The sequence below is a fragment of the Vitis vinifera genome, chromosome 2 (assembly GCF_030704535.1).
Source record: "Vitis vinifera cultivar Pinot Noir 40024 chromosome 2, ASM3070453v1".
In the NCBI taxonomy this organism is placed as follows: domain Eukaryota; kingdom Viridiplantae; phylum Streptophyta; class Magnoliopsida; order Vitales; family Vitaceae; genus Vitis; species Vitis vinifera.
The window spans coordinates 178,236-199,514 of NC_081806.1; the positions used below are offsets into that span (position 1 = coordinate 178,236).

Sequence of the window (21,279 nt, forward strand, 5' to 3'; positions counted from 1 at the left end):
CTAAAAATAATCCAACCTAAAATGTCACATGAACAATATTCATGTGATGATACAAATCTTTCACATAGAACTTCATAGATATTTGTAATAATCCAAATCCAATAAAAAACATTCAGTGGTATGATGTATGATGATGATGCAAATCACACTCAAGGTGTCATAGTGAGGCATAGCAAGTTAGGCTGGGGATTTTAAAAAATTGAGGTATACTCGAATCCTCCGTTTTCATTGATTTAAGAATGTTTATAATCCATAAATCAAACTGAAATTTTCAATTTTTTTTTTCTTGAAATGACTTGATAAATATTAAAATTTTGAAAGTTTTGACTTAATGTAGTATTATCCAATTTGAATTTTCGTTGGATTCGTCAAAATTTTAAATTTTGAAAGAAGCAATTAACTTGATTCAATTTGGTTCATTCGTCAGTTTAACAATTATTACCAGCCCCTAACTGAGACAACTGGTTGCATTCAGGTGCAACACATGGTTCAAAACTGTTAACGTCTCTAATGGGTTTCTATGGAAGGAGAGTCAGCTGCCGTGACCACAACCCAAAAAGATGGTAATCTTTCAAGTTTTGGGTTCTTGGTCCCCCGTTTTTATTTTTATTTTATTTTTTTCAAAAAATAAAAAATAAAAAAATGAACACCACGTAGTAGCACAATGTATAACAAATTCAATGCCTGGACTTGTGGGATATTCTATATTTCTATCATCACAACCACTTGAAAATGGAACAAATTATGGAGACCTGGAGCCAAACCAGTGATTCCTGGATTTCCTCCCAAGGCAGAAACCATGCCAAAGGGAAGTGAGGAGGCCTATAATTTGATTCTTTGTTTCCATTACCAAGGCAGAAGACATGCCCCTTTTATACCTTCCTCCATTGCATTGCATTGCATTGCATAGCCCTCCTTGTTTTTTTAGGCCCCAATCCCAGCTTTGCCTGCTACCTAGAAGATGGCTGCTCCTATTCGAGTTTCAGGGCAAACACCCAGACCCATTGCAGGACTTGCCCTCAGCTCCTTGCCCATGAAAACAGCATGTCAGCTTAAGCAGAATAGAGCGATGACAATGCAGCAGGGCATCTCTATAAAAAGCATGAAAAAAAATAAAACAAAATTTCGTGGCCTCTATTTGGCTGTGCAGAGGAGAAGCAATTCCTATTTCGGATCAAGTGGCCCCTTTCCATCAGAAACAATTGAACTATTCTACACCTGTATCAATGACAAGAACTTGAAGCAACTAGCGAAGCTCGTGTCAGATGACTGCTGCTTCAATGACTTATCGTTTCCCCAACCATTCAAAGGGAAAAAGGTCCTCTCCTTTTTTCTGCCCTAAATTCATATAATATTTTCCCCTTTTGCAGCTCAAACTGTCCCTGATCTAAGTGCAGGAGGTTCTGCGTTTTTTTGAAGAACTTACTGCAGTCATGGGAAAAAATGTGAAGTTCAGGATACTTCATGTTTGTGAAGGAGATGGTCTTACAGCTGCAATAGACTGGCATTTAGGTAATCCCATCTTCATTTGAAGATGACTCTTGTTTCATAGAAAAATAGTAAACTATTGACAGGCAAACCTAACAAAATTTCGGGTTTATGATTGCAGAATGGCAAGGAAAGCAGATTCCATTCACAAGAGGATGCAGCTTCTATGAATGTGCAGAAGAAGGCAAAAGTCTAATTATAAAGTACCGGCATGCAAACTTTTGATCTACTAACTTCACTTAAAAAGGATGAGTACATGACTGATCGCAATCATATGCAGGGAAGCGAAAATTGTGATCGAATCACCAATCAAACCAGGACCCTTTGCGCTGGTAATGTTGTCATCTACCACTAAAAACTTGGGGAAAAAAAATTCACAGTAGAAAAGCTATTTCAATGAATGTGCAATCAAGAAAGTATTGATTATGATATCCATCCATGTTTTTGATCCTTTGATTTTGTTTTCGATGTGGTTTCTCATTGAGAATCTCAGACTCTGCTGAAGATAGTGACTACACTATTTGATGATTTCCCAAAGGCTACAGAGAGTAAGTTGGCTTCTATTAACATTTAAAAACTATAGTTCATCAAATATACAGCATAATGAGATAATGTAACATATCTGTCACCTGCAGGGTTTCTAAAGAGTCCTGAAGCTATACTAAAGATATTACTCAAGATTTACAATACATTTTTGCGGCCTTTTATTAACCCACTTCTTGCATTATGCATCAACCTATGGAAATTTCGGGCTCGATTGTTTGCCTTTGCATTCAACATTATTCACCATATTTTAAAGATTTTCTTCAAATAGAGGGCATTAATAACAGTCCATTCAAAATCCAATACTCTAAGTAGAGGAAGGGACTTCACAATTCACATAACCTGTCAATCATCATTGCTATCCCGACTCCACCATGCTTCTAACAATGAGAGAGCAACTAAAGGTCCAAGCACAGGTGGGAGGGGTGGAGGCTTGCTGAAGGCAACAATAGGATCAATCTTCTCATTTGTAATTGTCCCTTGTTCCCGAAAATCATTATTTCCTTCTCTTTTCAGTGTTGAGGTAGACGCACTACCTGGAAAGTTTATGCCAATATTGTTGAGTAAATATGTCATTGAACAATAAAAAATTGTAGGCATCAAAGAATGGACATTACCCCATGTTCCTTTGGGAGGATAGATTTGTTTTAATTTGTTCTTTGCAGGCAATAATGCAGCTGTTCCTCGCATGTAGATCCTACTTGTTTCTTCTTCTTATAGAATAAGAGTTATATGCTAAGAAATTAGCAGTCCTGCAGTAGGAAATGAAACAAAGGTAAGCATATTCACTAAAGATTGTTGAGGCAGTTTTTCAGATCCTTTCCATCTGCACACTCCATTCCAGCGAAATAAAAAGAAAGAATAAGGAAATTCCCAAATGGTGGAGAAAAAGAAAGGAATTTTTTTTTCCCCAAATGGACAAGTGTAGTAACGACTACAAGAACTTAGAGCACACTGCTGTCTCTTTCCATCGTTTATTTCTAAAGAAATGATCAGGGAAATGACAGAAATGGCATCTTACCTTATCCTCAGGAGATTCTGTCAGAAATCAAATTGTAAAATTTCCGGTTTCAGTGAACAATGACTACTAATGATCTTGAAATTGATAACATGCTTTGAAATTACAAATCTCCTAAGACTGAAAAGAAACGATACAGAATCCAGCTAAGTACCGTGTGTTTTCAAATTCAGCGAAATGAGCATCACTTGATTTCTAAGTAATAATTTTAAATCGTGAAACTGCATTAAATTATTGAACACGAACATGAAAGTAAAAACTCTTTCTCCGAATCACCCTAAACGTCAAAGTTAAGGTTTTTCTCCAACACTAGATTCATCTCCATCGTCTTCCGTTTGGTTACCGGGAAAACTAATAAAATAAAAGAGAACGAAGAATCGTGGAATCCTTTTACTCTTCAATTTTGTTTTGTTAAATTTTCTCAGCGATCAAACAGAGCATTGGGGACTCAAATGACTATAGAAAACAAGACTAGTAAGAATTTGGAAGAATATGAGAATAGTGTTCTCACCTGCGATTGTTCGTCGGCAGCAAACCAAAGAGGGAAACCAGCGTTGGGAGCCACGAGTGATGTCTAGGGTGGTGGCGAAGGTTCGGGAGCTTTCGGGTACATGCTTGACGGCCCAATTGACCCAATTTCCTTATTCAATGGGCTTGGTGGAGGCTCACACACAGTTATGGGTCTCATGGGCCAAACTTGGGCCACCAACCCATGACGTCTTATTATTATTATTAGGGAAACCATTTGTTATGCTTGCAAACTGGGCAAATGTTTTGAAAATAATATCTTATATATGAATATAAAATACTAAAATTAAAAGCGTTTTATCAAAGTTAAAACTAAAACTTTTTTTAAAGTAAATAAATTATTTCATACGCATGGATCCACTTAATATTATATTTAAAGGTTTGGGATTACTTACAAGTAACAAAAATAAATAAATAAAAAACCTATAGAACTTCATTCAACGACACGTGAAGGGATGAGAGAGCCGAGCCCTCGCCCACAGCTGACGACTGTTCATGTGGGCTTCGCCGAAAAATGTGAGCTCTGGTGGAGAGATCAGAGATGTAAAGTTGATGGTTCGGGTCGCCCGACCCGAGTGAGTGTATATTATATGACTGGTTACGTGGAAGTATTTGATAGGGACAGGACAGCAGGCTTTATCGCGCTTACCAAACACTTTTATCGGAGATACTCTCCGGCCTCCGACACACAAAGCGTGGGCGGTGGTGGGAGGCCCCCCTGCTGCCACGCATGGACGCGTGGCCCTTCACTGCTTTTCTTTTGCTTACACGTTTCTCAATCCCTTTACGTACCCATTTCCCCAACCTTTATTCATTTATTATTATTATTATTGTTTCTGATTTTCCTCTCATTTTTTTATTTTTTTATGTAGTGGTAATGCAAAATCAAAGAATACCAATAAAGCTAAATCAAGCCAGCTGCTCCCTCCATGGAAGCCCTGCCCAGCTTTTATTAACAAATTTGGGCTCTCTCACCTCTGCTTTTGTGCTTACTGACGAAAGCCATTACGCATCCTCCACTGCCTTTTTCCTTTGTATTCCAATGATTCCATTCCATTATATTCAGGTCAAGTCTCAAGGGCTGGATTTGTAAATTACTTTATCATCGATTACAAAAAAGAAGAACACGAAATAGGAGAGTCAAAGAGTTGGGTTTACACTTGATAGTGATTTAAAAACTAAAATACATCAAAATTAATTAAAATGGATTCAGATGATCATTTTAATCTAAGTATACTTAAAAATGGATTATTATTATAATAATCAAGTCTATAAAAATAATCAGAAAATCTTACAATATTGGTCTGTTTTGATGGAATCGGAGGCGTGGAGTACCTTGATAGGATTTAAAATTAGAGAAACATATTATATCTAAAATAAGTTAACTTGTATTGAATGAGGGAAGATGGAGACTCCCAGCCGAGCTTATGGAATTATTGTCCGCAATTTAAGGATCGAATCCCTCCCAACACGTGCAGAATCAAACAAGAAAAGAAAAGAAAAGCTTTTTTCTCATTTGTATAAGACTGCATACTGATTGATGTCATATTCCATATTTACAAAATGGCTGTCATGATTCATGATTCATGAAGAGTCAGATGATTTAATTCTTCTATTGATCTCCTTTTCCAACTCTTCCATGCCTCCCACCTCTTCCAGCTCCTGCAACCCAAATGACAAAACATAGATATATTCATGGTGGGCCCGGGGGCTTGTGGGGGCTAAATTCAAAAAGAAAAAGGCACTGACCATGGGTCCCAAGAACAGCCCGTATGGAACTCCATTAAATTTGTCAGAGTGATGAAGCTGCAATCCACATACAAGAAATTACATATGAATATTTCCTGATAATTGATAAATAGTGATATAAATTGAGAATTTTGGTTTCAGCTTGTAGGTGGGGTGTATGATTTACTTGGTGGGCCGAAGCTACTTTTCGTAGATAAGGGACGTTGGCGATGGGTCCGACAGGGAATCGACGGTGGACAAGGCCGTCGTGGACAAACATGTAGGCCATGCCAAACACTGTTATTCCTAGTCCCTGCGAAAATAAATAAATAAAACTAAAATTAGAAACATGCCAAAATGTAAAAACAGATTCCCACGATCTTTCTTCTCTCCATCAACACCACGCCACGTAATGCAACCTGCAATTCTCTTTCAGATTTTTACTGACGTGGCGATGTAAATTGGATAAGAAAAAGTCCCGGTTTCACTTTCTCGGGACAAAAGAACGTCGGTTAAGTGGTGATGTTTTTTGGTTTGGACAGGGACTCACAGCTCCGAAACAGAGACCTGGGACGAGGCCTTTGTTGAAGAGGCCATAGGAGAGCAGAGATATTGCCGGGACGGCATTGATGATGGCAAACACATCGTTGAGCTCGAAAGGACCTTCTCTGGGTCGATGGTGAGACTGCAGATATATATATACATGAAGAAGAAAGGCAGCCAAATTCAGTCTTAACGATAACAATTAAGTGTACACTTTTTTTGAATGAGAAACTGTGGAGTGATGAGGGCAACATACCTCGTGCATATGCCACAGTGAAGCATGCCAGAGCGCTTTGTGAGCCCACCGCGCCCAAAACTCCATCCCCACCTGATAATCAACAGCACCCACTTGAGATTCATCATCTTTCTTCAAGGATTTTTCAGCAGTTAATACATGAAAGCTTATAGCGTTAGCTAACTTACAGCAGCTCCCACAGAAAGAGCAAATGTACCCAACATTTCCAGAACTGGGATTTCTCCACCCTGTCCATGGCAAGTAATGGAAACCAAGTTCAAGAAAAAAATAAAAAAGAAACTAAAACAAACAACTCCGAACGGTAAATCGAATGAGGTGAGAAAAAAGAAGCACCTCCATTTGCCAAGAAAATCTGTAGTAGACAGCAACGATAGCCATTGAAGTGATGCCGAGGCTAGACATCATAGCAGCAACAAGATAAGTGTATCTTTCCGCTTTCTTCCTCGCTAGTCTCTCAGAGGCCCTGTTCGAGCTTTCCGGACTGTCGTCCTCAATTTCAATACCATCTTCAATTTTCTTCTCCAGGACCAAGCACACCTTCAAGCTCCTCCTTCTCTGCAGAGGAAAAATATTCCCCTTCAAGTGGGTCACCGGAGTTAAGAAAGACGACAAACTTATCACCGAGCTGGGTCCGGTGGCTGTGAAACTATTCCGGCCCAAACGGCACGACATGGAGTTTAAAGAAGCCGAAATTCCTGTCGCCATATAGTGATTTTGCGCTCAAGGAGACTTCAATGAACTCTAAGCTTGGGAAATGAGAAACATCTATTAAAGAAAGAGAGATTCAACTCGAAACGAGCTTTGAGAAGACTTGAAATGGACTCAAAACAAGGTGAGATGCATGGGGACACAGACGAATAAATCCCAGTTTCTACAAAACCATAGGTCAAATGCCCCTGACATGACACAAATCTACGAGAATGCCACTGCGCCCGGGCTAGTTGGCCCCTGTAGCAGACGTTTCAAAGGTTGTCTTCTACCTTTGACAATGCCATTTTTCGTTTTTCTTTTTTTTGTACGTTCCTTTTGTCCATGAGTTTCGATTTGAAAGTCGAAACTGATAATGACAATTAGAAGCCGTAGAAGCAACAGTTCGTAGTGGCCATGAGCCTACTTTCATTCTAATATGTTAGGTTAGTGATCCAATTCAAAGAATATTTTGGTTTCAAACCCATTCATGGGGCCACAGTTTGGTAAACATGTATTGGGTGGGAATATCATGGAAAATAAGAAATAGGATTTTGGACGCAATTATAATCTTAAGTTGATGATATTTGATTTATCATCAAAATATAATTAAAAAATTATTTAATTTATATATTAAAATGAATTTAATGGAGTCAAAATTTATTTAATTTTTTTAAAAACGTAACATTAAATATGACATAGTAGTAGTGTAAAATGAGTATTTTGATTTTTGTCTCCTGGTTTATCATGAGTATGATTGTTGTTTTTAATGCTATACTCAAAATTATACATGTCCTTAGTGAAGTAGGATAATTGAATATCAACGAAATATCAATTCCATTTTGGGATATATTGATATCCAAAATCATGGAAATTTGATAAAAATATCAGAAAATAAAACAGATATTTTCATGGACCAAATAGAAGTGGACGGGGTAGACTGGGTTGGTAAGAAGAAAGCCAAAAAGGGTCGGATGTAAATGGGAAAGAAAAGAGGGTTGAGAAGAGAGGGAGAGTGGATGGACGGTGGCACACGCTGACACGAGAGAGTGGAGGGAAAGGGTGGGTTTTCCATTACGGGGTCATGAGTTGCCACACGTCTCCATGTCTTTTGTTTGAGCCTTGAGGGCCACTCTCCATGAAAAGCCAAGTGATTTTTTGGTCACACCAACAGTCCAACCATCACCCCTTTAATATATACGCGTACGTAACAACACAACACACCCCATTTTGCATTGCACTTGGACACTTGGACACTTGTCTAATTTTTAGGAGGAGTGGTGGTGGTGGTGGTGGTGGTGATGGTGACGGTGATGGTAGTGCCATTATCTTTCTCTCGTCATCAACGACCAAAGTGCTTAACTGATCAGGTTCTCCATAAAAGCAGTATTCAAAACCATGTTGTTTTTGTAGATCTCTTTTAGTCACTGACCATATATGTATATATATAATAAGAATGAATATATTTAATTAACACACACACTATTTTCATATTCTAAAAAACTGTAAGGATAAACAGATCCTTACGAGATCAAATAAATTAACTCTCATACCAAAGTTAAGGATTAGTTTTGATACAGTTTGTGTACATCTCTTCTATTAGTTGATCGTCTTATCAGGTCACCGATTTGATAATCGATACCATATTGGTTGAAAACCAACAACAACATGTATAATCTTCATTTTCCATGCATATTCTACTAATAAAGCCTTCTAAGCACATTCATTGATAAAGGCTATTTTCTGCTATGGGTAAAGTGTCAAAATTAAGTATGACTTTGTTTTTAAGCTTAAAGGAAGGTATTAGAAGGTAAGGTCAGCACAACCAATAATCAGTTGCCTTGTGGAAACCATTGATAAGGATATGCGGTCTCTATTAAGAATTTGGTATAATGCCGGGACCTTTTTATGATAATACTAAACACAACCTTATGCGCCAAAGATTTCACTCATTCATTCTATAAAATTTTTTATCAAGACAAAAAGTGCCATTCCCCTCTCATTCTCAGTCGAGTCACTCTCAATATTAGCACTTCAAAACCTAGTTTTTTCGTTTTAAGGTCAACATTAACACTTCAAAATTTAGTGATTTTCTTAGATGATGTAAAATACTAAAGTTATGTTATGTTTGATTTCAAGAAAATGTAAAAGAATATCCTCTCATATTTGATTTAGCATGAAAAATATGAAAGAATAAAAATTAATTAAGAATTTATATTTTTAAATCATTTAATTTTTTCTATAAACAAATAAAAATAAGTTAAATAAGTTTGAAATAGTATATATAAATAATTAATTAAACTTAAATCTATTTTTTATTTTTTATTTTTTTAATATTTTCTCTCAAATTTTTCAAGAACGAAATAGGGTAAAGAAAAGAAAAAAGTAAAGGGAATTCAAATCCTTTTATTTGAATTATTGAGAATACCTCTTTATAAAAAAGAAAAAAAAGACGAAAAATAAATGTAAAAAAGAATATTAAAGAAATTATTAAATTTAAATCTATTTTTATTTTATGTCTCAATATTTTTTCTTCCACTTTTCTTCTAAGCATTAGAACCCATTTGGGAGTTCTGAGAATGTGAGAGGTGAGAGGTGTTTCCTTCAATTAGGTGTGACAAAGACTTGAAAATCACTTTTATGGTTCGCTGATAATTACTTGAAAATCACTTTTTTGATTCATTAATAATTACTTGGTAGAAAATTACTTTTTTTTTTTTTTTTGTTATATAACTTATTGCCAAAAAGACTATCAAAACATTTTATTTTTTTAATATCCAAACATCAAGTGCTACGAATAAAAGCGCTACAAACTAAAAATACTTTAATCATAATCACATCCAAACGGGTTCTAATTAATTTGGATGTCAAACACAACATAGAATATCCACTAGGTACAATTTTTGCATACTGCACCGGAGGGCTAGGCCATTGGCTTCTCTATGGCCCAGTCTCTACCGTTTATGGGCCTACACTCAGAGGTTAAGAGAAATGCCAATTAGTTCTCGCGCTGTTTGATGGAGGCCCGTGGATAGTCATTGGGCTTATTATTATGTTAAGCCCATATGAGATGTATTCCAGGGCTAGGCCTGTAAGATAATATCCTAACACTTGGTTTGAAATGGAGGAAGGGGTTTAGAAGGAAAAGAAAATAATTCTTTGAAATTCTTAAATGGAGTGTTTGAAATGAAAGAAATTTACTTAGGAAAAGGATTTGAAAAGACGTGACGAAACAAAAACCTCTTCAAAATGAGTTTTCGAGAGCTCACTTTTAAATATTTATAAAATTAAAGACATTCATACAATGTGTCTAATCAGAAAAATTATATTTATATACTGTTCATATTATAAAATATATTTTATTTATTTATATACTGTTCATATTATAAAATATATTTATTTATTTATTTTATTTGTACCCTTCTTTAACAGTTCAAATGTGATCATATAATTTAATAGCCTGCATCATATGTTGCATCTGATTCCCAATCATTACCCAACATTTTCCATGTCTTTATTACAAAAGGGAAAACAGAATTCGAATTGAAATATTTACACATGGTAAATTCAGATTCCATAATCCATAGGGAACATCTAATGTTCGTAGGTTGTCAACATGAAAGTTGCTCCGGGATGAGGTGCCCTTGAGTTGTGGGTCCCAATACTTTAACTTTCTCCTATGTATGTCCAAAAAAGAGGGTGCACACTGATAGAAGTAGAACTCATATATATATTGCAGTTCAGCAGAATATAATGTACACTCGGTTGAAGTAATGTTTTCCATACATGTGAGGCGTGCAAAGGTTTCCTCGGGCCAGACGGAGATTGGCCATTCAATCCAACTTTGAATTCATTTTGTTCTCCTCTAACAATTCAAACAAGGTTTTGTATATATATATATATATTGCAGTTCAGTAGAATATAATGTACACTCGGTTGAAGTAATGTTTTCCATACATGTGAGGCGTGCAAAGGTTTCCTCGGGTCAGACGGAGATTGGCCCTTCAACCCAACTTTGAATTCATTTTGTTTTGCTCTAATAATTCAAACAAGGTTTTGTGTATCTGTGCATGCATTGGAATTCGATGTAGTAAACAGTGAAAACTCGTACATGAATGCTTCAAAGTCAGTATCGTATTGATGACATTTTGGATTAATGTTGAATCATTTTCCACTCCCCCATAATGCACACAAGGATACATCTCTCTCATTCATCCATGTGTCATCTGGACTTCTGCTTGCTAATCAATCATGTTACCAGAGCCTATAAGGAACCAAGAACACTATATCAAACCTTACATAGACTAATATAGTTCATTCTAAAAAGTCTATGTATGACCCAAATTCAACTACTCACATCTCAACAACCATCTTCAATTTCTCTAGAAAAACAAAATTCAAAGTTCTGCTACTTCTAATCTCACTCATGAATATATTGTAACATAGATTAATTGTATCGATACTACTTATTTCTATCAACTAGCATATTTGATTGTCGATATGCCCCAAATTCAACTAATCACACCTCACTCATGACTCGAGCATCATATTGAGATCTCACATAGGCTCAGTATGGAGTATGGGATCCTGCATACTCAATTCTTATGTCTAGTTGCTAATCCAAAAAAGAGACAAAGAGCAATCATTGCATGACTCGAAACATAAACATAGTGAGAATATTAGTTTGGGAGTAACTTCTTCAGCTCAATGCAATTATATACATAATTTTTTATTTTAAAAAAATATGTGATTAAATTAAAATTTGATTATTTTAAGGAATAAGTTACGATCTCAATCTAATCATTTAATTCTTTTGAAAAGGAACTTAAAGGTCTTGGGTTTAAGCTTAAACTTTGATATATCTAGAGTCTAAGCTTAGACCATGGAATGTCTTAAGCTGAACTTGGACCTTGATGTGTTTTAGGACGGACTTGAACTTTAACTTGACTCATATTCACTAAGGGCACAAATGTTTAATCTCGTAATGAAGATGTCTCAAACAAAGTTCAACACTTATAAGATTATCTCTTGTGCTACATATATTAAGTAAAATACTTTAAATCAAATTTTGCATAATAATATATATATATATATATATATATATATATATATATATATATATAAGATATTTTCCTATATATGCTTCCACGTTTATTCATAATATTTTTCATGTATAAATTATAGTAATGAAGATGATGTTAATAATAATTAAATAATTGTATGCAAATATATTTAAAATCATAATACAATTCTATTAGTTCATATTTCCCAAAAAAAAGGAAAGAATGTTCGGCAAAAATGTGCTTGACTCTTGGACATAGATTTGAAGTTTATGTGAAACCAAAAACTCTGATAATGCCCTTGTGATGTTGCTACTGAGATTTTATGGTTATAAGAACTAACACAGTATTCCCACTATTTAAAAGCTTCACAAAACACTAAAATAAATAAGGAGACAAAGAGGATATTAATGCTTTAATCGATGACGGGTGGGAAAAGACGAGCCCATAGTGATAGGGGTTTAATATTGGTAAGAATATCAAGACCCGTATTCACATATGAACATCTTATTGTATAGTGGCCTCTTATCTCATGAGTTTGCCCACTTTAACTAATTAGATAACAAATAGATATATAAATTACTAGGGAATTCAACATTCTACTATTTGAAATATATATTATTAGAATATTGAGTCTTGTTTACATTTATAGATAATTTTATTTCTATTCATCTTGGTTGATAAAACTTTTTAAATAATAACTTACTCTTCATTTTATTATTGGTTTAATTGAAAAGTCATAAATAAGTCTAAAAAAGTTTGTTTAATGATGAATTAGATAATTGAAGGGTTAAAGTGGATGAATGTTTTTCTATAAACTAAAATTACTTGAATTAATTAATGTTTTGGGAAAAAAAAATGGGCACTCGAGTTGTGGAACTAGCGCTCAAGTGTTAAACCACTCAAAGGCACTTGAGCGATGATTAAGGATGCTTGAGCAGTCATCTAAAATCTATTAGAATATGCGAGAATTCGTTTTTGAAAAAATCATGAGTATTATTTTTTATACATTCCAAATATTTATTCCCCGAGCTTATAGGTCTATAAGTCTATATAAACCTCTCTCTTAACCCATTTAGGATTGAACACTTTAAGAGAATTAACTAACTTGTCCTATCATTCCCAATCTTTTAATAAAAGATTTATAGGATTGAATTACAATGTTATTAGAATGATCGACATCTCCTTAAAAGTTGAGAGGAATCCACTAAAGTATTGGTGGTGTTGTCTCGTGGGTCAAAGTATAGATATTAAAGAGTAAGTCTTTAGAGTAAAATGATCAAGTAAAACTATTTATTTTGATATCAAAATTATGAATAGTAAATTAAACGTTTAAATCTCATGGTTTTTTATTTTTACAGTTAGTGTGAACTAAGGTTTTGTATGTTAAAATTTCTTATATCTCTTACTTGTTTCTTCTTATTATTTTGATTTTTGATTATTGATTATATTTATTTTTCCTATTATCTTACAAGTTTAATTTGGGTAATTTTATTCTATATTCACCCATGAGTGCTAACTTATTGGACAAACGTTTATATATACAGTGATTAATCAATTTCATATTTACAAAGTTTGAGTGTAGCTTGGTATAGACCCGGCACTACACTGCAACTTGGTCATGACTTGATTGATTGAGATGGCCATGACTTGATTGAATTGACCATGACTTGGCTGGACGGGTCATAAAATAGTACAGATGGGTTTGTTGCTATCACTGAAAAATTAATATTGTATTATGACTTAGATGATCTCAACAATTGCATCAGCCTCATTTGCTCCTCTCAACCTTATGATCCAAACCAATTAACGGGAGGTTGGAGCCCCTGGCGTTTGGTAGTCAGGAAAGAAAAACCCTAGCTAAAGCATGATGAGAGCCCTTAATATTAATCCCTATCTTCTGGTTTGTCACTCTTAAGTTTTTTGATTGAGATGACTGGACACAACAACCACCTACTAAAATTTGTTGGCAAATTTTCAAGGAAAGAATGATTGGATAGAGCCTTGCTGTCATTTTGCAGTTGAATTAATCTGACAAAGTGCCACCCCACTAGCACAAAACGAATTTGAGATTCGTCTTTTAGACATTGCTATGTCTCCTTTTGCTGACATGCTTGCCATCTGGTTCTTCCTTTTCCTCTCATTCCTCTCATCCACACAATTAAAACCAAGTGAATTGATATATGGAGGAATTGCTGCATATATACTACATATTTCTAGTTTTCAGCTGGAGATTTACATGCATACAGTTACAATGAAGTACAACACAACATTTTCAGGTGGAATGCATTATTTGTATATATGGTGGGTACGAATCTTGGGGTTCTGAAAAGCCTATATATATATATATATATATATATATAATATGCAGATAAGCCTAAATTTCAGGACACAGGCGCATATACTAATGCCATGAAGCTAGGTTGGATAGTTTTTGTCTGTGTTGAAGGACTACTGTTTATGAATCACAATCATTTCAAGCTTCAGGTGAAGTTTTTTCATTGTCCTCTCCTCATCAACATAAATAATTGATTGCTTCATGAAAAGGTTCAAACATTAGAGCTTACTGACTAGACCTACCCATATACATATACATATATATCTAGTTCGTTCGCTGTTGCCGGACTTTCCGGAATCCAAGATTAAAAATAATCTGCATTAGGAGCTTAAACTTTACAACTATGAACTAACTACCATTATATATCATTTTTAGAAACCAGATATGATGCCTTTGAAGAGCTAGCTTCAAATGCTCTGAAAGTAGATCAATTTTTGGGAATAATATGCAGATAGCCAGGCAATTTGCATTAATTAGTTAGTAGTTAATGGGATTCCCTTGGCCTACAAGCTCCCTTCCAACCGGGCGGTGTCAATCTGAAAAAGCTAGTTGAGTTTCTTCCTCTTTTACTTTTTTGTGAGGAATACAAATCATTGAGGGGTCCAATTGCAAACACTAGGCCAGCCAAGCCATTATTTCTCTCTTTTCATTTCCTATTAAAGTCCATCCATTATCTTGATTTAACCCTATTTAATTATCTTCTTTACCATTAAAATAATATGGGGCTAGACCTAAAAGTCACATAAGCTAGCTTAAGCTAATCGATGACTGTTATATCATCTCTTACAGTGCACCCAAATGGAATATTTTTTTATGTTGTTCCTTTCACTGAGTGCTATCATTCCCTTTTATGTATGTATATTTGTAAAGATTTTGCGTTTGCATGATCGATGAATTAATCCTGTCCTCTAGCCAAAAGGCAGGCCCTCAAGCAATTATATGTGGGTTAACCAGGTATTGGGTTGCCTGTCAGTCTGTCATGCACCGATATGGAATTGATGAATACCACTCATTCCAAACCAAGGTATATATCGCTCTCATTTGGTTGATTTGAGCCCTACATGATCATGACGTTGAACCAACTCTTGGCTCATACTTATGAATTGAAGCCACAGTTCTCTAGTCATTCTTGCTAAGATGTTGTATCAGTAAGTATCTTCAGACGAGATACAGGAACAAATATGGAACATGTATATATTTATATGAATGTGTGTTTGTGGATATATATATATTCCTCCATAGAGTCATGTCAAGCATTGATTTCTTCAAATAAGATAGTAATGACAGTGAGTGATGTTATATTTCTTGATATGTACTGGCTTTCCTTTTCAGACTGGACATAGAATTTGATGGAACTTCTAATCATGTGTGATACAAGATCCTTATCATTTGGTTTTACTTAGAAATTAAGCTTCTTAAGGAAACTAGTCCAGCTTCCATAACAAGGCTAGCTTTGCAGAAACTTTCAGGAATGAATGACTTCTAATTGCATTTTGCTTGAACATTTTCCTGCCTTTGGGATTATTTTTATCAGCTCTTGGGAAGAAGTCAGAAAACAAAACCTGGAGGTTGGACACAAATATCCATTGAAACTATAATAGCACCATACATAATTGAGATCATTGTACTGGGCAGTATATGGAAGTATGTCCTTAGATTAATGTTTCTGAACAAACCCCTCGGACAAATATTAATCTAATGGTAAATGATGCAGGCGAACAACCATAAAGACATTGCTGGATACATGGCCAAAGATGAGTAACTAGCTAGGGTAAATTGTTGTTAGCTGTTTGTTACAAAGGATGGAGTCATAATTTCTCTTCATTTGCATGACCATTCGGATCAATGTTCCTCTCTAGTATGAGAATTGAAATGCAACCACTGCTACAAGTTGTCAAAACTGTTCAATAATTAATGAGGATGAGGATGTGGATGTCAATTGGGCATACTGTATCTCCATGATCTAATACGCACATACATTTCCTCTACTGCTATATATTTGAGGTCTCATCCCTTCTGCCCTATCCCTAATACATGTTCTAGGCAGCTATGAGTCGGGGAGGTAGCTATGGCGGTGGGCAGAGTTCATTGGGATACCTTTTCGGGTCCGATGAGCAGCCAAGCGAGCCCCCAGTTTCACCAACGATTCAACTGCCACCTTATGGTATAGATACCATTCCAGAGAAGCCTCCAAACCGGCCTCCACCAGCCGAGAAACAAAGCAGCTCCAACAACTATCAGAGAACTCAAGGCCAGAATACAGGAAACTTCATTACAGTGAGTAGTTCACAAACTAGAGAAGCAAATGATCAAAATTCAATTGCACTTTACCATATGTATCTAGTTTTCATCTTCCACTTTATTTTTCAGGATCGCCCTTCGACAAAAGTTAGATCAGTTCCTGGTGGAGATTCATCTCTTGGGTACTTGTTTGGAGATAAGTGATGCTACAACCTCCTGAATTCTCAACCCTTAAGAAGGGATGATTACTGTACTGTGGGTTTGGATAACAAGTGGAATAAGGGATTTAATTCCCAAGTGTTGGATTTGCAAGCTTTCTACTAGCATATAAAAAAGAACTTGTGTTTGTGTAATTTTCATTTAGATGCCTATAAAGATTTAGAATCTCAAAATAAAATTTAAGCTTTTTATTTGAGATTACTATCTGTACGTCTTACCGTGTAAAGAAAGCAGTTCCTCCTATCAGTGTGTGAATTTTCTAGTTGATTCCTTTCAATGATGGGTTCTGATGTTTTTTTGTTTATGTTGAATTTTCAAGGCAGACAAATTGGAAACCTAGTAAAACAATTAACTTAGCAGCTGGTACTTCTCCTTCCCCTTCCCCTTCTGTACTGTTCATTAGAGTCTCTTTTAACTTTCCATTTTAATTAGTTTGATTTTGATCACTCCTTCTAAACCCCTTATTCTAGACCAGACTTGATACTTTAATGTTTTTCCCTTCTGTGTTTCTCACTAAAGAAATTAATTATAAATATGAGATATGATCTCGGTGATTCACCGGAGCATAAAACCTAGCTACCCTTTCCATGTGTAGGTTTTATTCATTTCTTTGGCTGCTGATTAAGTTGGTTGAGCATATTTCTGAGCTTGTTCTTAGTTTTATTATTGATAAGAAACTGAACGTTTATTAATGTTGATCTCCTTTCACCCTTTCAATAGAATGGTTATATTAACTGCCTGTGATATAATTTCATGGACCATTCAATAATTGCATGCCTGATATTCCAAACTTGGTGGACTCAATTTTCATAATATTGATGGGTTTCTTTCAAGAACTTTATGTGAAAAATGGGAATAATTCCTTATTCTTTGTTAAAGAGAGATGGGGAGTTTCAGCATGTCAATGTTGAATCAATGAGACTTATCCTTGGTTAAATATTTTCTTGCTCAACGCCTGTATTTTGGCTACTTCAGTTCCCTTTTTTCTTCTTCTTCTTCTTGTCTTCCTTGGCTTTCAACTTGAATCAGATCATGCCCAGCTCTTTAATTCTTCAGGAATTGGTCTTTCTTTACACACACTCATACTATCTTAGACATCTTTCCCTAATTATCTCTCACTCAGTTAGTACTTCCTGATCAGCTAAGCTATACATCATCACAAATTAACCATTTCAATTCTTAATCCATCTGTTATAACCATCTCAAAATCCTGCTTAATTGAAATAACATATATAAAAGGGAAATATGAAGTACATCCATTTATGCTTCATCAATGCAACTACCTTGTAAAATCATTGGCTTAATTTACCAGTGTACCAAAAAAGGAAATACTTATTGCAATTGTTAGTATAAGCTTTTTCATTCTTGTGTTGGAAGCTTCTTGGTATAACAAGAGAGGTAACCTTCCTTACAAAAAGAAGGAAACACATAGAATATCCATAAACTAAGAAGCAAATATACTTAGTCTCTAAAGCCCGGTTAAGATTGTCTTGGAAATTCATTCATGCATAAATCTGCTAGAAAACCATGCATTAATACATTCCATCAAAAAGAGAAGTGAGAAACTTCCACAATCCTAAAGGATAACATGCATGGAGGGTGTTGATCATTCTAACCCTGCAAGGTCATTGTTATGTGTCTTCCTTTTAAGCTATCTTGAAATAAAAGCCAGATGCCTACAACCTGGAGGTAGCTTCAGCCATTCTTCAATCCAGAAATCTTACAGGATCTATATCAAACTGAAAAATGGAACTGTTAAAGCTTGGGATTCTGTGGAGTGTCCAATTAGACTTTTACAGTGGCTCTTGTACTCTCTAGTACTCCTCATCAAGAGTATGACAGATAACAACGTGTCCAATTTCCTTCAGTTATTGTCATTGAGAAAGATTTCTGTGGACTTACAAAAGTTGGGGGAAGAAAAGCATGATGCCTTTTACCTTGTCGATTTGTTTGTGATGCAACTTCTTAACCCATATCTGAGGCTTAAACTTCAGGCATTACTGACCATTTTTTAGTGTATGCATGTTTCCTTGGTTGGTGGGACTAGAACTGGATTTAAGTAGGTTAAGGGTAAGGGTCTACATGGTCTGCATGCTTCACTAGTGATAAACAGGTGGGTCTAGGGCTGTCTTTTAGGTGTGGGGTTTTTTTCCTTTTCAATACCCTACAAGGCATATTATAATTGATTGAACCAAACTCGTTTCAGAACAAATAAATGAAAAACAGTATAAACTGAGTGGAACCAACTTGATACTGTTGACTGAAAATATATAGACAAGGAGGCCATACTCATTGATTAATGGTTTGAATACTGAAAGTTTGCAACTTCCCAAGAGAGGAATCTTTTCAAAAATGGTGCATGCCCGGACCGTAAAATCTCACCACACATTCAAAACTAATGATGTTAAGTTGAATGCCTTTCTTGGCTGTTGATGAGGTTCTTATCAATAAACCATGTTAGAGTGCCATGGATAACATTTTTCCCAGTTAATGAAATAAAAGTGGTACTTGAACAATATACCAAGATAGTCATGTAAGAAAAGATATATCAAAGTGAGGAGAAATGGCATAAGATTATTCATGTTAGCGGTATTCAATCAAACATGCCCAGCCTCCAATTATTTTGGTATTGGGTCATTTATATATTAGAATCTTCAAGCTGGCTTTTTTGAACTGGGATGGGTCAGTTTCTCAGTGTTGTTTTAATTCTTAATGGAAGCTCACTTCCTGAGATCCAACTTGTGGTAGTGAGTCTTTTTTCATCATCCTGAAATCTGAATGACTTTTTCCCCATCTTTTGCCTCTGAAAGCAAAACTGTTGATTGTTCAATCAGTAAACACCAAGCCAGCAAACTGTACTACAAACAATTCCAAACTGGAGTCCCAGTACCAATGTAATGTGCTAACTCTTCCAAACCAGTTCAGAAGAACAGACCCAACCAATATTCAGGCTGTTCCTATGTGCCACTAAAGGAAATGTTAATGTGCAGTTGTCAGCCAGTGACACTGTTCTCCATCCCTTTTGTAGTCTCTGCAGGGGCATGGTATGATGAGGAGGAAAGGAAATATCACTGGTCATTGAGAAGAAGTAAAAATAAATGCCAATCAAGTCGATTACAAGAAAATAGAGAAAAAAGAAAAAAACAGAAAAAGAAGAAGAATTGCTTACTGGATCTATATCATCAATTGTAGAAAAGGGCTTTTGAAGATGACCGATTAAGATGGTTGTTAGCATGTTGTATTGTACCCAGTTCCTGTGGAGAAAAAAAGCATGGAGCCCGTTGGGACGTCATTTATTTTTTAGTATATTTGACTCTGTGTAATTCAGGGGCATCACAGAGTGGTCTCCCCAGGATTCGAACTTGGGTCAAAACCTTAAAGCTTAGGACGTTGCCCTCCTGGTACCATCTGAGCTAGCTCCTGACTGACACAGAGCCAAATATACTCAAAACAAATGACGTCCCAAAGCCAATATTTAATATTTCATCAGTATGTATAGTTCTACGAGGGTGTAAAGCCTACTTGCTCAGTATCATTTGTTGGAATAATCTAACCTAATTCAATCCATTAGTTATATCTAATCAAATAAATTTTGAAGCTTTCTAAAGCAATGAATTCAAATTAAGATCCGTTTCATACCCAGTAGTTGTTTTTCTGGGGAGTGTTAGAACAATTGTTTGGGTACTACTCTACTGATCAAGTGGTAATTTTGAGTAGGAAGCGTCTAGAGCTTCCCTTGTTCGTTCTCATATGGTTGAAACTTGATTAATTTTAAATGGGCACCCATCATTGTACTCAACTGTCCTCTAGTTTTAACAAGAAGCTAGACCAGATTGAACTTCACACTCCCAGTAGGACTTCCCCACGCAGTAAACCACAGACAAACCCAACTACATTGGGCTCCTTATAGAGGGTTCAATCACATGGATGTCCAGCACAAGTAGGGATCCAATACATGTATATGTATGTCAGCTCAACCCAGTTTGCAGCAACCGTAGCCCATAAGAGATAGGTCCATACCTGGCCTTAGAAGCGATTGCAGCCACTATGTACATGGATAATAGAATTAATTACTTATTCAGCCTTTCTAATAGGATGGAACCGATTTTCATTTTCTCAAATGATCAGACAGCACGAGGATGAGGTAGAGCTGGCCACTTCTGATTGTTCTCAAAAGAAGCTATTCAAATGCCTACTAAAGATTAGAAGAGAGAGGGATGTGTAGACTTCCACTATTATCCCATGGCCACTACATAAAATATTGTACAAGAGAAGTACTAGAAGTGGAATTCATGTGCATTGCATTATAAAAATATGGGACCAGCCCGGATGCCCAACAACCCAAGGCGCAAAAGCCACTATAAGAAACAAATATATTAATAATTATAATAAGTGAGTCATGATTTGTTGATTGCTTACCTAAAAGTTATCCCGTGAATGGTTCTAGGGCTGTGCTTGTTGGGTGATGAAGATTGAGGCCTGGGAGTGTAGGAATAGGAGATAAGACTTGTGACTATGACCTCTCTGCTTTCTCACCCAGCCATGTGCATTTAAGAAGCCACACAACTGAAAGTGATCTCATGCAAAACCACTGGTTAACAAACAAAGGCTTGTTATTGGAGTTTGTTTG

The 21,279-nt window shown here is 35.8% G+C and overlaps 3 protein-coding genes across 4 annotated transcripts; 2 read left to right on the forward strand and 1 right to left on the reverse strand.

Annotated features, from left to right (window-relative positions):
- The first annotated feature begins 921 nt into the window (after positions 1 to 921).
- LOC100251848 (uncharacterized) lies at positions 922 to 3,635 on the forward strand. The gene is made up of 5 exons (XM_002273092.5): positions 922 to 1,318; positions 1,398 to 1,512; positions 1,610 to 1,691; positions 1,769 to 1,820; positions 1,982 to 3,635. Exons 1-5 carry the CDS (start codon positions 962 to 964, stop codon positions 2,060 to 2,062), a joined length of 687 nt encoding a protein of 228 aa, XP_002273128.2. The 5' UTR covers positions 922 to 961; the 3' UTR covers positions 2,063 to 3,635.
- Positions 3,636 to 5,070: 1,435 nt separating this feature from the next.
- Positions 5,071 to 7,056, reverse strand: BCH1 (beta-carotene hydroxylase). Of its 2 annotated transcripts, NM_001281197.1 has the most exon segments (7): positions 5,162 to 5,239; positions 5,327 to 5,383; positions 5,493 to 5,618; positions 5,856 to 5,990; positions 6,105 to 6,176; positions 6,272 to 6,331; positions 6,438 to 6,809. In NM_001281197.1, coding segments are annotated over 7 exon segments (900 nt in total).
- Positions 7,057 to 16,110: 9,054 nt separating this feature from the next.
- LOC100250191 (protein SPIRAL1-like 5) lies at positions 16,111 to 16,926 on the forward strand. The gene is made up of 2 exons (XM_002278952.4): positions 16,111 to 16,466; positions 16,560 to 16,926. The coding sequence occupies exons 1-2, from the start codon at positions 16,239 to 16,241 to the stop codon at positions 16,632 to 16,634; spliced, it is 303 nt and encodes a 100-aa protein (XP_002278988.1). The 5' UTR covers positions 16,111 to 16,238; the 3' UTR covers positions 16,635 to 16,926.
- The last annotated feature ends 4,353 nt before the right edge of the window (positions 16,927 to 21,279 follow it).

Excerpts from the sequence above, each read along its gene's own strand:
- BCH1 (XM_059740950.1), bottom strand. The coding sequence starts at position 6,809 with ATGGCGACAGGAATTTCGGCTTCTTTAAACTCCATGTCGTGCCGTTTG. Across the intron at positions 5,619-5,855 it reads CAGGTCTCTGTTTCGGAGCT|GGACTAGGAATAACAGTGTT; the intron begins GTGAGTCCCTGT and ends TTATTTTCGCAG. Across the intron at positions 5,384-5,492 it reads AAGTAGCTTCGGCCCACCAA|CTTCATCACTCTGACAAATT; the intron begins GTAAATCATACA and ends TGTGGATTGCAG.
- LOC100250191 (XM_002278952.4), top strand. The coding sequence starts at position 16,239 with ATGAGTCGGGGAGGTAGCTATGGCGGTGGGCAGAGTTCATTGGGATAC. Across the intron at positions 16,467-16,559 it reads ATACAGGAAACTTCATTACA|GATCGCCCTTCGACAAAAGT; the intron begins GTGAGTAGTTCA and ends TTTATTTTTCAG.
- LOC100251848 (XM_002273092.5), top strand. The coding sequence starts at position 962 with ATGGCTGCTCCTATTCGAGTTTCAGGGCAAACACCCAGACCCATTGCA. Across the intron at positions 1,513-1,609 it reads TGCAATAGACTGGCATTTAG|AATGGCAAGGAAAGCAGATT; the intron begins GTAATCCCATCT and ends TTATGATTGCAG. Across the intron at positions 1,692-1,768 it reads GGCAAAAGTCTAATTATAAA|GGAAGCGAAAATTGTGATCG; the intron begins GTACCGGCATGC and ends AATCATATGCAG.